Source organism: Ixodes scapularis, unplaced genomic scaffold (genome assembly GCF_016920785.2).
Source record: "Ixodes scapularis isolate PalLabHiFi unplaced genomic scaffold, ASM1692078v2 PGA_scaffold5__190_contigs__length_132052651, whole genome shotgun sequence".
NCBI lineage: Eukaryota > Metazoa > Arthropoda > Arachnida > Ixodida > Ixodidae > Ixodes > Ixodes scapularis.
In genome coordinates this window covers 125,538,763-125,555,628 of record NW_024609880.1, presented here as the reverse complement: position 1 = coordinate 125,555,628, position 16,866 = coordinate 125,538,763, and the positions used below count along the sequence as shown (strand labels likewise).

General features: G+C 49.5%; 1 protein-coding gene across 4 annotated transcripts in view; it reads left to right on the top strand.

Annotated features, from left to right (window-relative positions):
- Positions 1-15,581: 15,581 nt before the first annotated feature.
- Positions 15,582-16,866, top strand: part of LOC8050433 (leucine-rich repeat and calponin homology domain-containing protein) — a 42,267-nt gene continuing 40,982 nt past the window's right edge. For 2 of the 4 annotated variants that reach the window (XM_029978336.4, XM_040223421.3), the window contains exon 1: positions 15,589-15,971. In XM_029978336.4, the coding sequence (XP_029834196.3) occupies positions 15,794-15,971 (178 nt within the window). In that variant the 5' untranslated portion in view covers positions 15,589-15,793. Of the gene's footprint in view, positions 15,972-16,866 lie in introns of all 4 variants that reach the window. The other 2 variants (XM_040498839.2, XM_040223422.3) reach the window with 2 other exon arrangements.

The window sequence follows — 16,866 nt, the reverse complement described above, 5'->3', positions numbered from 1 at the left end:
AAATATACACGGATAGAAATTTCTGGTTATGCCGCTAGGCGGTGCTGTAGCCCATGAGACTGTTGTGTTGCAGTCTTCTAGGAGTGCGGGTGAGCGCGAAGCACTCCAAGAGAGTCGTTTATTTATTTAAAACACCCTCGAGGTAATATATTGAAGAGTAATGTGCCCGTGGTAACTGAGTAAAGTGCATGTGGAAATGGAAAAACAATTACCACCGTGCAGTTATTAGCAAGAACATCCTTAAACGAAAAATTAGTGTTTGCGATCGAAGCAGGGAAGCGGTCCCAATGGACCTTTTTCACATACCGACGGCACCAGGCGGTGGCTGCACGAACTAAAAATCGAGGAAGTGACCTACCTGCGCTACCAATCGATAATGGGAGCTACGCTATCAATTTCTTCGGTCTCTGAGCAGCGGCGCCATGCCCAACGCGACTTTAAAGAGGGGCATCCGTGGCGTCCACCCAAACGTCGTGCTTTCCTTTCCGTCGACGTTCTTTTTTTGTGTAACACAATTATATATATGCTGCAGTTACGTGTTCTACTCGCTGATATACAGCCTCCTTCCGAATTTCCTCGATTTTTCGTTCCGACTTCCGCCGCTTGGCATCGGGCGCTTGCGCGTGCGCAGAACGCTTCTCGGAAAAGGTCCATTGATCCGTTACAAAATACCACTCTAAAGATGACGTCTTAACATCATAAATACCGACCCCCTGACTATGATCAATGCGAGCAGTAGGATGGTGGAGTCTTTAATTTACGAGCAAGTGGAGTGTTTAGATGGAACGTTTTAGAAAAAGGACACGACAAAGGATTTTGCGGCGGTGCATTAGAGGTTGCAGTCCTAAGATATACTGGCAGTGCTGGCAGTGCGGTGACAAGGGTGAAACCTGGTAGACGATTTCAGACGGATTCACTCTATGTACCTTGTATCCCAGATAGCGGCCAGGCTCTTTAAATCGACCGCAAAAATCGTTTTCTTAACCTATCGCGTTCTAATTTTGTATAGCGTTTGCCATAGGTGGTGCATTTTTTCTATAAAATTCGCGAAGAGCGAACTTACCTGAGGAAAAAAGAAAAAAAGAAAAAGGCTTAACTCCTGCGGAAACGCAGCGAAGCCAGCGGTTTTCAAACCATAGGATGCCCTGTGGTTTAAAGTCGGGTACATCAGGCGCACATGCACCCTTTTCCTGAAAGATGCTCCCTCCGTTACCCAGAAAGTGCACTTGTACACCGACCAATGAGCATCCTCCTCCCCCTTAAAAACCTCCAGGTCTATCAGTGCACCGCCACGCCACGCGCCCCGATCAACTATACTCCGTTTCACCTTCAGTCCGAGCGCAGTGGACGCCACGAGCCATCCCAGCCGATCCAGCGCCGGGAGAAAGCCGCGTGACCTGCCGGTGGGGCGGGGCCACACAGGGAGCTCAAGGTCGCATGACACTCCCTCAACGTCGCATTGGCTGGGATGGCTCCTAGCGTTCGCTGTGCTCGGACGGAAGGTGAAACGGACTCTTCCTTGGGGTCACTTTTGGGTTGGGCAGTTTCTTAGGAAGTATGGAGCTGTCCTGCTCACTCGGTATTGACAGTAAAGTAGACGCTATGCTTGTTTTAGGCCAATCGGGTCTCCGGGTAGGATCACGTGACTACAGTCTCCAAGCTAGAGATAAGGCAGAGCACGGCACCTGCCTGAAGGCCAAGGCCACGGATAGCATCCACTGCACTACTAACTTTGGGTCGAACCTTTAAGAGGATAAAAGTGACAAATCCTCTCGTCGTGTTCATTGTTGGGATGCCCCTGAAAATAAACCTTTGCGAGGGCACCCCCCATTTTGGCCTTGAAGGAGCTGCTATTTTCCTACTCCTCTCTTTTTCTTTCTCTCCCTAAGCTGAAAGCGTGGAAGAAGGTGCTCCCTCGCGGGAACAATGAACCGGGGGCTTTTTTTATCCTTTGACTCCGCTGTCTGGGCGCGGGTAATGGCAGGAGCGTGGTCATGTGGTAAAGGTTTCACGGATGACGTAGTAGCTCTTTCCGGTGCCGGAATATTTGCTTCCCGGCCTAGTTTCTTGTGTGCTGCGCTGCGACCAGCTGGAATGCTGTAGATTTCGTCCGCGACAACGTATTCGAGTGTACTAAGGCTTCCAGTGTTTTAGAAGTCCGACGCGTATATCGGCAACAAGCGATTTCTTCAAAAAAGTCAAAGGGATTCATGTGATGCGTTTAGTGTTCGGTTCGGCAAATTACTGCTTCTGCCACATCGTGTTGAATCTTCCACTTTCTTTTCGCTTTTGCGTTGTGCGATTGTTCTGCAGTGCCCGTGTCGACATATATCTCGGATTACATATTTCAAGTCCGGTATTTTCATCGTAAGTGCGCTGCAACCTACTCCTTTGCAACAATTGACCGTTCTGTTCCGGATTACCCTAGGAATTACGCAGTGTCTATTTCCTAGCACCCGGGAGAATAATTTCCCCGAAATTCCATCGGCAGTCGCCTGCCATTAGCTGCCTACAATCATGTGACTACTGCAGGTAGAATACTGGCTTTCTCAGAAAGCCAGTATTAAATAGTATGTTCCCGGCGTTTTGTGAAAACATGCATCATGGACACCTTTCGTTGATACACGTTTTGTAGACACGTTTCGTCGACACTAACGTTTCATCGTCCCTCGTTACGCGAAATGCACGCTGTAGGGACATTTCGTCGTGCGTGTATCTCTGAAGCGCGTGCTCGCCGACCCAGCCGACCCGTTCACGGTGCTTCGTGGCGACAGTCTGCGGCGGTTCATTACAAAAATGTTAACCCACTTGTCCACTTGTCCCACCCGTAGACGTCACTTCGCGGATACAGTCTGGGGCGGCTCATTACAAGAAAAAAAAAAAAAGAAGAGAGAAGCTAATATAGGAAAGCTTATCTGAGCTGTCTTTGAAACATCGCGTGTCGATGAAACGTCGTTCGATGAAGTGATTGTACCATCAATGAGTGGCGACTGCGGGTGGAATTTCGGGAAAATAATTCTGCCGGCTGCTGGGAGAATAGACACTACCTAAGACTCACTCCCGGTTCTTGTTTGCTTAGTAATCTTCTCAATTGTGTGACACCTTCTTTGTACTATCGGGGAAAAATGAAATGCGAACAGAGGAGCGCGTGGCTCGCGGTACAGGCTGCGCCGCCTGGAAGTGAGCCTAGGGGTGAGGGTGCGTGGCCTACTTCGATGTGTTCACGCCACTCGATTGGCGCTCCCCCAGCTTCGGTAGTGCGCCTCTCAGTGCGCTGAAAGCTGTCACCGCTATCTTTGCCTGCTCGGCGAGTGCGGCGAGCTTCTTTGCACCGCACGCGCTGAGCCAGCAAAGATAGCGGTGATAGCTTTCAGCGCACTAAGAGGCGTACTGCTGAAGCTTGGGGAGCGCAGAGGGAGGGGCGTGAACACGTCGGAGTAGGCCACGCACCCTCGCCCCTAGGCTCACTTCCAGGCGGCGCAGCCTGAACCGCGAGCCACGCGCTCCTCTGTTCGCATTTCATTTTTCCCCGATAGTACCTCTTTACATATCACGCATTGCTTGCAAGTTTGTACTTGTTTACGGAATCGGCTGTCTAATAAACTTCTAGGAGATTTGAAAACAATCCCGTGTGTCCGTTTCTCTTTGCAATGACCGGGGAGCATACATTTTTTAAGGGTTTCCTCGATGTCTTCAATATGTTTTTGAAGTTAGTAATGAAGCGGGTGCATAAAGTGGTGTGACGGTGCACCTTTGAATCGGGTGCATCTGTGTTCCCTTCGAATTCAGTGTGTGTATAGAAAGAGGTGTAACAGTACACCATTAAACGGGGTGCTCCTGTGTTTCCTTTGAGGGCAGTAAGTGTAGAAAGGAGAGCAATGGTACGCTATTGAACGGGGTGCATCTTTGTTCCCTTTGAGTGAGGCGGGTTTATGAAGTGGTGCAATGGTACACCTTCGATTGGGGGTGCATCTCTGTTCCCTTTAATTTCATTGGGTGTAGAAAGAGGTGTAGCCGTACACCATTGAATCGGGTGCAACTGTGTTCCTTTCGAGAGAGATTTCTGTAGAAAAAGGTTTACATGTGCACCACACCAACAGGTGTTTACATATTCCAGGGGTGGAAGCGCTGCGCCAATTGCGCCACCCTGCGCCAATTCACTTCCCTGCGCCAGCCTGCTCCAAAACGCCAATTTCAACTTTTTTTTTTTTTTTAGTGTTTTCTTTAAATTTAGCGGAAAAAGGTTGGCCACGGGCCACCATGAGGTGTGTACTTTTGCTTAGGTGTCACTGCGGGTGACTCGTACCAACTCGACTGGGGCTCCGAACCATGTCTAACATCAGGGCGAGGCGTCGATTTTAGTTCATCGAGATTGCGATGTCGTTTTTTACTACAAAGAGTTTATATATGAACACATCAGTTTGCTTTCGGGCATAGTTGGTTGGCGTGGTTGGAGCGCGCATGCAGTTGCCCGTGGTCCCGATTTGCCGTGATCGTGGGAGTTGGTGCCTCGGCATCGGTGGGCTACCTTGGCCATTAACATGAGCAGAAGTAAGTGGTCTTTACTAGCTTTACCTGTTATTTGGTAGCCTACCATATTTGGACGCTTAGCCGTGAAGAATCGCGAGCACAGGCACATCCGTTCTCGAGCTCAATTTGTCTTGTCAAAACGAAACCAAAACCATCATTGTGTGCGCGAACGTGCACGCTGTCGTGTGTTGTCTACCGCCGTCAAACCACTGGCGAAAACAATACCTGTGATCTTAAGCGAGTTGGTTAATTGGCAGTGCTACACACTTTTTTGTTTCTTTCCTTTAGCGTGGAGGAGTGGGGGTTACATCAGAAATGCCGTACAACACTCCCGCGCTGCCGATTCCTGTCAAGAACGCACCTTAACTTGCTATAGCCACTCTACTCGTATAAGTTTCTGGTTGGGGGGGAGGGGGGGGTTGGGTAGGGTAGGGTAGGGTAGGGAGAAGTTGGTGGGCTTTTTGTCACGTAAGAAGGCGGCCTGCCCCGCAGGGATCAGCGCCTGATCAGCTACATCTCATTTTCAGTCTTGTTCAAACTGTCTTCTCTTAAAGCACTTCTACTGAGTGCACAAGAACTCATAAGCAAGGGTGAGGCAGTTAAGGACATGGACAAGGTGGGGAGTGGACACCTCCTGCTAAGAGATGTGAGCTCTAAACTGCCCAAAGTACTCGAGCGCATAAAAGAAATTGACTCTGCTCTTCAAACTGTGAAAAAAAAGGTGAACTTCAGTTGTATCTAAATTACACAGATTCAGCTTAGTCACAACCCTTTTTATTTTTTGAACATGGAGCCTGTGGGCTCTTCTAGTCAGTGTTTATGCTGCATATGTATTAGTGGCTGTGATATTTTTAAGAAAATATATTTTTCCATCCAAAGTAAATAGATATAGCTTTGTATGTTAACTTGGGTGTAGGGATTACTGTATTTTATGAACAGGGATTAAGAACATTTGTATTTAATGAAAACAGGTCAGCAAGGACTGCTTTATTCTGAAACATGTTGTGGTACCTTAATTTTTTTTATGGAGACACGCAATGCACAGCATTTTATGGAGTACATAAGGTTGCGTTGCTCTTCTAGTCGATGCTTAAAGCTGCATATGTACGAGTGACTGTGGTAGTCTAAAGATATAAAATACACATTTTATTTTGCATCTGAATTTTTGTCAAATGTCAGTAGCCTTGTATTTTGTTACTAAACTTTATATAGGGCTTTCTAAGTAGTGATTGAACATGTGTATTCTTTATTAAACAAAAACTGTAGTCAGCGAAGGTAGTTTATCTGACACCTTGCAGTGGTTTAGTTTTCTGGATACACGTTTACAATTGGTCTATTAAGTAGACGGTTTTGTACTGGCGTGGCTCAAGTTAGGCTTTTATTGTCGGGGCCTCCCATATAAAGTCTATCACGACTCTGCCTGCTGCCGGAATGGTTCTCAAAGACTTTCCTTTGCATAAATTGCCAATATTCCATATTTCAATGCAATAGAAATAGAAAAATGTGTATGTATGTTGCTTGAAAATTATTCTGGGATGGGCATGCATATATTTTTGCTACATTTTCACATTTAGAAACAACAAATCACTTTTAGACATTTGTTTGACCTCCGTGACCTGCTCCAAAACCTACTTCTACGGCTACAAAACTTATTTTTGCTGCTCCCGAGCTGCTCTAAAGCGAGCGTTTTACTGCTCCAAAACTGCTCCAAAGTGGGACTTTTGCTGCTCCCAGCCCTGATACAAAAGGCTCTAGCCCGCTTCCACCCCTGATATTCCCATCTTTGGGGTGTACAATATTCCCCCAAAGGGGGTAGTATTTGTGACAAGCACTTACACCCCCTATGGGTGTACCCCATTACACCCTTTTCTTAGAGTGTGGAGGCACCGAAAGAAATTAGGTGTCAGGAAAAAAATAAAACTGAAGCTGGGGACACGGAGGTTAGCGTAACTCAGCGTGTTTCTTCCGACGCAAGGACGCTGTTCCACGCAAGACCAACACCTTTTCCGCGTAGTCGTCGCCATCTTGCGTGCTGCAGCGACAGCCGCGCCGTCTGGCGTCTGGCGTACGGTTGTTGTGCGCCCATTTTGGTATGCGGAGAGCAGCGTTGTTCCTAGCTCCCGCGTTGTCCCCATTGACCCCGTGCATCGTATCTTCATTGCTTTCCTTTTAGTGAGTTCTTAATTTGTTTGTTATTGAAAGTGTGAATTACTCTTGTGTTCTGGCGTGTTTATTCGCCCTCATGGCGCCCGTTGTTGCGCCAACAGCACCGAGAGGTTCGTCGCCAGCGTCGCCGGTAATCGAAATCGGAGGCACGTTCACTTTTCCTGAGGACGTTTACCAGTGTTTACTCTTCGCGTGTTGTTGTTTGTGAAGAATGACTGCCTTCTGCGAATGACTAACGGAGGGTTTCTATGCGCGAGCGAGGGCGACCCTGGGCATAGAAGTATCATCGTTTAATCGTAGAAATACTCACAATGGGAGTTGGCGACGCGGGCCGAACGGTTTATTGTTATGGTGCACCGTCGAGGTACGATCGCAAGTACCGGGACATCTCTACTTCGTATGACGCCCAGATGCTTCGCAACTATTCAGGAGATGGGGTGAAAGGGGGGGGGGGGGGGGGGGGAGGAGGACGACGACGATTTTGCGCCCTCTTTTTGTATTGTTTCCATTAACGTACTTTAACGGGCGTCGCTACCGAGCAACCCACAAAATTATAGTGCACATCCTCGTAGGAATGAACGGAATGAAAAGCAAAACATGAGTAGACAATAACAATCATTACACCCAGGGTCTTACATTTGCACCACAAGCTGCAAAATTCGTTCTGCATTTGTCTTATCGGGGCCTGTTACTGCACTTGTAGATGTCCGTTTCTATACTGCCTATTTGCTTTTTTTTTTATGTGCTGATATTGCATAGCTTCCCCGCTGATATCAGCGGGGAAGCGATGCCAAATGTATACGTTACAGCCGCATTCGCTTTGCGACTTCTTGTGTTCGGTGCACAATTTGTCGCGCGCTATCTTCCGTTTTCGGAAATTGCTGCTGCAGCCAACGACTGCGCAGTGGCAGCCCGATGACCAAATATGCGCGGACATGATACATCGACGTATTAACCCACGTTATTACAACTCACTTTGCTGTCAAGGGCTTCAAAACCCATATAACGCGCACCACTTCAGCATCTTGCCAGCCGGCTAGGCCTGCTCCCGCATACCGGAAGTGTTAGAACCGGAAGAACTATTCCCGCTGTGCGCCGAGTCGCCGAGTCGAGGCTATGCACGTTCCGCGCTGGGTCGAGGTTAGACGGAAAAGGTGTATACCCAACGCCCGAGCTGCGGCAGGAAAAGAGAAGGCTCTTCGGGCGCAGCGGCTTCCCAGAGGATGATGGCGACAACAGGACAAAGACATCGCCGGGAAAGTCCAGCCAGCTCATGGAGAGCAGCGCCGAGATGCGAGAGGTAGCAGCTCAGCAATCAAACCAGGATCCTGACCTCTCTGATCGGCACCGTGCGGCTTTGGGCCCAAGTTCACGGCGCCGTCGCAGGAGTTCAAGCGGCCCACCAGGACGTTGGTGATTGGTATTTCCTTCGACGGAGATCAACCAGTGCGGTTGCGGAGCCCATATTTCAGGCCATTTACCGAGTCCAGGTGCAAGAAGAACATCTACTAATGGGCGTCCGGCAGCGAGTTGTCATCGAGGTTGGAAGACGGGAGACCATCCCAAGAGACCCGCAACCGGGGGCGGCTGCGCAAGCAATTGGGACCCATCGGTGCTACGAAGGAGCCGGGGCGGGACAAAGCAGACCCGACGCAAGTTCACTCGAGGACATCGTCGTATTCGCAGCACGGTGGGTCTGAGACCGAGAACTCGGATGCCACATTGAGCAAGCGACCGAGGCCCCAGAGGAAGAGACAGCGCCGAATCAGCGTTGTGCGATCTAGCCGCGACGCTTCCTGCAAAGAGCGGCCAGAAAATCGCGACTATCGAGCACCACTTGAGAAGGAGGAAGCGGCCATCAAGGCTGAAAGGGGAAAACTTCAGGACCCCCATCCCAACAAGCCACGAACCTATGGCTCAAGTGCGAGCAAGGAGCCTGGAAGAGGCAACAACGACCCCCGACTCATGAAGGTTCAAGAGGCAGGCGTATAAGAGAAAACATTGAGTCACGCAATTATTGCTGTAGGAATGCATATTTTACACAGAAATACTTCGACAAAATGGCGAGACACGCAGTGATTGGACACAGCAAAACAGATCACAGTTAAAGATCAGGTGGATAGTCAACGCGGACACGGCAAGACAAGTGTCACTCACGATCATGTAAGCGATGTTATCTCGTGCAGTCACTGAACTCTTGCATCATACCCTGACTGCATGACAAAAGTAATGTAATTTCGATCGAACGATATTATGGGGTCGACAAATCAGCTTGCGACGCTCGTATAATCACTCAAGACCGCGAGCTGATTATGCCCCATATCATTCAAACGAAAATATATTAACTTTTCCGTGTGGCAGCGGTACTAAACTTACCATTTACAGTCAACTAATTTACTTCTCCCTATGGGCTCGAGCTGCCTTAGAACAAAATAGAACTTATTCTGTATACAATAAACGCGGTAAAGGCAATAAAATAACATTAATATAAATAAACATACAAGCACAAACAACGCACTTTGTATAATCATATAAACATGTTATTCACTTCCCAGTGAAAACTATAAAATGACCACGCTTATTTACAGATTTCTAGTGTTGTGTGAATAGTGGATTTTGAGTTCGAAGCGAATACTGGTTTTGGCCGAATATTTTCGATTCGAATATCGAATAGTTTTTCTATGCCTTTCACTACCAATGCGTAATGCTTAGACGAAAACCCAGCTAACTCGTGAAGGTTGTTCCACTTGTTCATTTATTAGCTAAGTTTATCTATATTTTTTAACTGTGTCTTCATAAGGTCTGATGTTTTGGGATGGCAAGTAAACAACGAATTTGACATAAAATGAACCATATAGAGACAGCCAACTATACCCAATTGAGTGAATTTACTAAGTTTGCCATATAAAATATGCCTTCTTTAATCTCGAGTTAAAAATACATAATTGCACATGTTGAACGTAGGTTGTAAAGGCATCTCTGCCTAATATAGTATACTCTTGCATAACAGTCAGTTTAATTTTAAAACTTTTACTACAATGTAAATATACACATTCAAAAAGTTTCCATTTATTCCCCACTAGAGCCGGCACGCGTGCACCATCCCGCTTTGAATGTATGCTTTTCTTCCAAGGACGCAATTGCGATATTCATACTTTTCCAAGTGTTTATTGCGGCGGGTTACTCCTTTAAGTGCGCTTCTTACCGAGCACCGATGTAATGCAAAGAAGCAACACCCGCGGCGCTAGCTTCTACGGGTATTGTTTCTCCGCTATGCACTGGTGCTCGGAAAGAAGCGCACTCAACAGGGCTAACCCATCGCAATGAACACTTCGAAAAAAGCGAATTGTGCAGTTCTTCTCGAAGCGAATATCGAACCGTCTATTATTCGAAACTACTATTCGAAATTTTAAATATTCGCACAAGCCTACAAATGTTGAGGGAACCGCACACGGACAACAAACAAAATGTCATTCTATCACAAAAAAAAAAGACCCGACTGCAGCACTTTACTCGCGTTCAACATGTCAAAGAAAGCCAGTAAATAAGTTGTTTCGCACCTGTCATCGTATTCATGCGTCCCACAATATCTGGCACGAAAACATCTGAACACGAACTTTAAGTCTCTCTCTATCGAGAGAGAGGTATATGGATAATCGATCATGTGCCATCGTTGGCTAGTTGCCACACATCACTCAAACCGTAACAGGACTTGTTCCGCGAATCCACGTAAATGCCGTAGTATCAAGCGAACACAAAAAAACTACCCGAGACTGCGGTGACGACAAAAAAAAAAAAAAAAAAAAAAAGACCGGTAGGAGGATTTAAAGAACCACACACACACACACACGAGATCAGCGGCAGCAGTGTGGGAGGCGTAACGTTGCCGACCCATCTCTTGCTCATGTGAGCTCCCTGCGGCGATGGCTGGATTTTTTTTTAAAGTTTCCTCCCCTTCTGAAAGTCTCAGCCTTCCTTTTTAGACAGTTAGCAGCTCACACACAACGTAAATTTACCAGAATCGGAGCCCGTACGAGGGAGGAAAACGTCGCAGCGGACCGGTTCATTCGAAAAGTTTGGGGAGCTGCGGGACTGCACGTAGTCCCGCGGTTACGGGTATAATCATATATATAAAATTTGTACTTTCAACCTTAATAGCGCGTTGTATATTACGTTTATATTACATATATAATAAATTGTACAAGACTGCGCTTTTAAAACTTATAATAACGTCGGATAAACGCTCACGAACGCCACCGTGCCACTTGACAAGAAACATGTTTTTCGCGTCGGTGCCAGAAATTTTCTCACGTAGTTGCACCATGGACTTCCTTCTCCGACATTGTGACGTACCACTCGGAGCGCTACGGCCTTCTCTTCTAGGAGGTGTTGCTGCGACAGACAAAGCGAGGCGCGGGCGCGGAGAACGCCCGTTCGCAGCGCCTTCGTAGCGGATGCGCCTGTCCCTACACGTGACCTGTGAGAGACCAGAGGGGAAGAGAGCGGGAGTTCCCCGCGAACCCCCCCCCCCTTTCCCCTCCTCCTCCTCCCGTCACGCATGTGCGCGCCCGCTGGCTGGGAGCAGACCCTACGGGAACGACTGGAACCAACGGGAACGGATCTGATCCACTCATCACCGTGCGGTTCCAGTGCGTTACGTCTCACTGGATCCGACTGGTTACACCCAGAACCGCGCCGTAGCAGATCGGATCCGCGCGGATCTTAACTTTTCACAACTTTGGAATCGGATCCGCGCGGATCCGAACTGGAACCGCTCCGATCTGACATTTTCGTACGGGTACCGATGAAGAATTGACGCCGTGGATGTGCTTTGCGAGTGCAGTGTGCGTGAAGGCGTATGTGCCTCTGGAGCACCGTTTTACTTGGTCCAGAAACGAGCTTGACCCATTGGTCTAGCGTCCCGTGGAGACGGAAGAGGGGGGGGGGGGGGGAACAACAGCTTCTCATCACTGATCAATGCTCACTATCAACCTACTTTATTGCACTTGACGTTTGAGCGCGTCAAAGATTTTCATTCCCGCCGTCTTGTACTTTTGTCTTAGAAAACCCTCCTTGCCACAACATTGCACTATTTGTGCTGCCATATGATTCATTAGAGTAGATTTTGGTTTGTTTTTCATGTTTACATTTAAGCATGGTTAATAGTGCATAAGAGCAACCATACAGATTGTTTCCCCCCCTTATTGATAGCAATTACGCGCCGGAACACCTGGATGATCCAGAACTCCGTGGTCGATATACAGAGTGAAACAAGGAGACGCCAGGCTCTTTAAATCGACCGGATAATTCGGTTTCTTAACCTATCGCGCTACGACTTTGTGCAGCGTTGCCCACAGATGGTGCTTTTTTTTTTTTTTTGTAAAATTTGACAAGAGCGAATTTAACTGAGGAAAAAGTAAAGAAAGAAAAAGGCTTAACTCCTATGGAAACGCAGCGACGCCACCGGTCTACAAACAACACGGCGCCGTTTCGCACGGGAGACAAGAAATGGCGCAACAAACGCCGCCAACGAACGAGCATACGGCGCCGAGAGCAGGCCTTTTAGCAGACGATCTTTTCGATTCAAAAGCGGCGCGCGTTCCGCAGGCGGCGACAGTCGCGGAAACAAAAAAGACAGGCGCGGTAACAGCAAGGAACTGCAGTTCTTTGTCTGCAAAAGGGCCGGCTCTCGGCGTCGTCTGCTCGTTCGTTGGCGGCAGTTGGCGTCGCGACCGCTTGCGCCATCTCTTGTCTCCCGTGCGAAACGGCGCCGTGTTGTTTGCAGACCGGTGGCGTCTCTGCGTTTCCATAGGAGCTAAGCCTTTTTCTTTCTTTATTTTTTCCTCAGGTAAGTTCGCTCTTCGCAAATTTTACAAAAAAAAATGCACCATCTGTGGGCAACGCTGCACAAAGTCGTAGCGCGATAGGTTAAGAAACCGAATTTTCCGGTCGATTTAAAGAGCCTGGCGTTTCCTTGTTTCACCCTGTATAATGCAAAGACATCTACGCGCGACACACCTTCAAAACTTTGCCGCGGCGCCGATTCTTGATCGGTATCCTAGCGTGCGGAGGCACAGAGACGCAGCGCTTCGGCATGCCAAGGAAGCTTTGATCATGCCGCGAGACCGGGCGAAACTTGCTTTAGACGAATTGTGCCTTTTTTCTGCGGCACTGCGCCTCCGTTAAAAAAGAAAAAAAAAATGTTTAACGTGATTTTATTGACAAGTCTCACGGCTCACACGGAGTTAAATGAAGACGAATTGAAAGTAAACATCTTCGACAGAAATCTGTCTGGTTTGTTTCAAGACGAATGAGTGAAAAACGTGCCTTCAGCAAGCTGCCCGCCAGACTCCGCAACGCACCAAAAACGCGATTTTTTGACATGCATGATGGCCGTCCGGCGGCTTCACACGCGGGAACGGGAAGCGGGCGCCAGTCCAAGAAATGGGAAACGATAGGAACTTTAAAGAGAGGGGGGGGGGGGGGGGGGGGGGGAATTTGTAATAGAACAAAATTTACAGAAATTAAAAAAAAGGGGTGACGCAATGTTAGGCTAGGTAGCGCAAGCTGCCGCCCTTTACAAAGGGTTTAACCACTACTATCTATCCATTTATCAATCCACCATCTTTATAAATCCACTCAAATTTACGGCTCTAAATCCACTCAGAGCCGTAAATGTAGAGAGTTTGGCCATTCGTTGGGAAGTATAGGAGACAAATGAGGAGGCGCCATTGGCCGAAAGCGGGCTGGGCGTGTTCAAGGGCGTCTTCAGAAATTCGAATGTGACCAACCAGAAGCCGGGAATAATACCCTGGCGGTGGTCGCGAGAAACAAACCTGATAACTGCATTGGAGTAACTCTCAATGGCTGAAAATATGGTAAACGTGATGTTTCAATCACGTTAATCCAAAATGATGGTGGAAGAGTGCGACTAGCGGAACGATCGACATGATCCGTACGCCAAGCGCCCAGGGCCGGGAATCTGCCGACCGAACGTCCGTGCAAAACAGAGTTGCGCGGTGCATTCGTTTCTTACATCTTTCTGCATGATCATGATCAAAACAACTAGTGAACCCTATTTTCAACCACGAAGAGTTACTACACTTCACTCTTACGCGTTTATTGAAACCATACACGAACATAGGCTTTTGATCAGAACTGTTTGCCGCTAGCACCGCTAGGGGATTCTTTTCGGCTTCTGGTGGGTCAAGAGAGCATGCCAAGCCCTCTTTCCGACTCTGCCGCACGCGCTGACTCTGCCCGCGCCTCCCATTGACCAAACCACTGATCTCTATGACAATTGCTGGATCGCGCTTCCCCGCTTGTTCGCTGCAGCGCAAGTGAAGCCACCGGGCTTCACTCGCTTGGGATACGATTTGCCGTTTTTGCTAGCCTTTGCTGCGGTTTTCCAGCGTGCTGACGACACGTTTTCTACTCGTTCGTCGTCATTCGCCGAAGAAGTTTTTTGAAGACTCTGTGTATTGTTGAGACTTTCCGTTGTGAACACGTGGAAAATTTTACGAAAGTGCAGTGTCGCAGGAAAAAGGCACAACGCGTCGAAAGGAAGGGCTGGCGGCGTGTTCAAAGCATCCTTGGCACGCCGAAGTGCCGTGTCTCTGTGCCTTCGCACGCTTGGATACCGACCAAGAACCGACGCCGTGTGTATGTGTTCAGCGAGTGCAATGTGCGTGAAGCTGTTCGTGCCTCTGGATCAGCGTCTTTTCCCCTCGCGGTTTAGGAACGAGCTTAATCCAGCGTCCACTAGCGACGGAGGATGGGGAGAAGGTACGTCTTTTTTTCGTCCTTAGACGATTTACACAATACCGTGCACAACAGCTCCTCATCACTGATCAGTGCTGGCTTATTATCAACCTACGCGACTCGCCTAATTGTAATTGGTCAACAGATTGCACACGACCATATCGGCCGCGCTTCAAAGATTTGCATTCTCGCCGTCTTGTACTTTTGCTTTCGAAAACCCCCCTGGCTCCACGTACAACGTTGCCCTATTCGTGCTCCCACGGAATCTATTAGAGTAGATTTGGGACATAGCCATGGTTAATATAGAACATAAGAATACGTACAGATCTCCCTCTTTTATTGATAGCAACTCACCGGAACAGCTGGACGATCCAGAACTCCGTGGCCGATATATATAAATGATCTAAAGGCATCTACGCGCGACACACGTTCAGAACTTTGGCGCGGCGTCAATTCTTGACCGGTATCCAAGCGTGCGAAGGCACAAAGATGCATCACTCAGCGTGCCAAGGAAGCTTTGATCACGCCGCGACACCGGCGACACGTTTTCGACGAGTTGTACCTTTTGATACGGCTTCACGCGCATTGCACTCGCTAAACACATTCACACGGCGTCGGTTCTTGGTCGGTATCCAAGCGCGCGAAGGCACAGAGACACGGCACTTCGGCGTGCCAAGGATGCTTTGAACACGCCGCCAGCCCTTCCTTTCGACGCGTTGTGCATTTTCCTGCGACACTGCACTTTCGTAAAATTTTCCACGTGTTCACAACGGAAAGTCTCAACAATACACAGAGTCTTCAAAAAACTTCTTCGGCGAATGACGACGAACGAGTAGAAAACGTGTCGTCAGCACGCTGGAAAACCGCAGCAAAGGCTAGCAAAAACGGCAAATCGTATCCCAAGCGAGTGACGCCCGGTGGCTTCACTTGCGGGAGCGGCAAGCGCGATCCAGCAATTGTCATTGGACCAAACTCTCTCAATACACGGCTCTGAATCCACGGCTCTGAATCCACTCATTGTATCCATTCGCGTCATGGGTGGTAGCTTGCGCCATCTAGCATAGAAACCAAGAACCACCGGTAGCTCTTGGTTATCTTGGTTGCGCGTTGCGCCGGTTGCGCTCGGTGCGCGTCCGCTTCCTGTCTCCTCCTGAAGTGTTTGTGTAGTTCGTGCGTGCGTGCGGCCCACCCGAGTTTTCGAGTGTCCGACTCCGGCTATCCGGCAAGTGTCTCGACTTGCGCGACCAGCAGCTGACCGAATGTGGCTTTAACCGGTCAGGGTCGACAGCGCCGTGTTTCCTTCCGAGCTCGAAGCCCTGAACATGCGGACTGCCCCATGGCGGCGTCCGCACTGGGTCTCGGCGCCGGTCAGAGCGCGGCGCAGCTAACGCGGACGCTCGAACGACTGCTGGAGGACGCCCAGCTCACCGGCGAGCTCAGGCTGAACGGACGCAAGCTCAGAGAACTGCCCAAGTGCACAGCCAAGTATGATCTTCGAGACACCGTGCACGCAGGTGAGTCGCTCGCTTCGTCGGCAGCGTCCAGATGCCAGCGGACCCGCTTTGAACTGGGCGCCGCTCGCGTAACGGCGCATTGTCTCGGCCGCGCGTCGTCCGTTGTCCCACTGCTGGCGGCCTTATCGCCCTGTCCAGCGATAGGGGAGCGCGGCGGACGTAATCCGAGACTCGCGTGGGGCTCGTTGGGCGGGGGCCCGCATCGCGCCGGATGTCCATCGAAAGGCCGTCAGCCGGGCATGGCCAACACCCGCGGGCCCCTTGGCCTCGTTCTATCGGGCGCGAGCTGATTCGAGCGTTTAATTCGAGCCGCTGGCAGCCTCTCTGGCGCGAGCTCCGCGGCCGGCCACAAATTGTTGACATGTGCGGCCATCGTCCCATTTAGCATCGGAGCCCCACTCGCGCTTTCGCCGAAACATGGGGCTACGCACGGGAAGCGGCTGCCGGCCGACCCCCGCACCGACGCTGGACAACCGCGACGCGAAGACGGGGTTCTCCCATAGAAAATTTTCTCAGGGAAATAACCTTTCCGAGCTTCGTTTGCAGCCTTCTGACAGGCGTTTCGAGTCGCCACGGCGTTTTTATGCCCAGTATATGACACCCCCTTTGCCGGTTTCGATGGGAGCGGGCATTCTAGCGCTGTCCGTGTCTGTCCTTGTCATCCAGTTGCGTCGGAAATGTGAGGAGATTGAGGGTGATTTTCCTCCTTTTCCCCGGATTTGTTTCCGGCGGGGGCAACACCTGGCTGGGGCAGCGAGGGGCGATCCGGACGCCAGTTGACAACTAATGACAACATTGAACGTGCGCTTGAACGGATTTTGTTGGATAGACTAGTGTAGGGTGACCACCTTCCTGCAGGCGAAATGCGGGACACGCTCAGACGCTCACCGAGAGG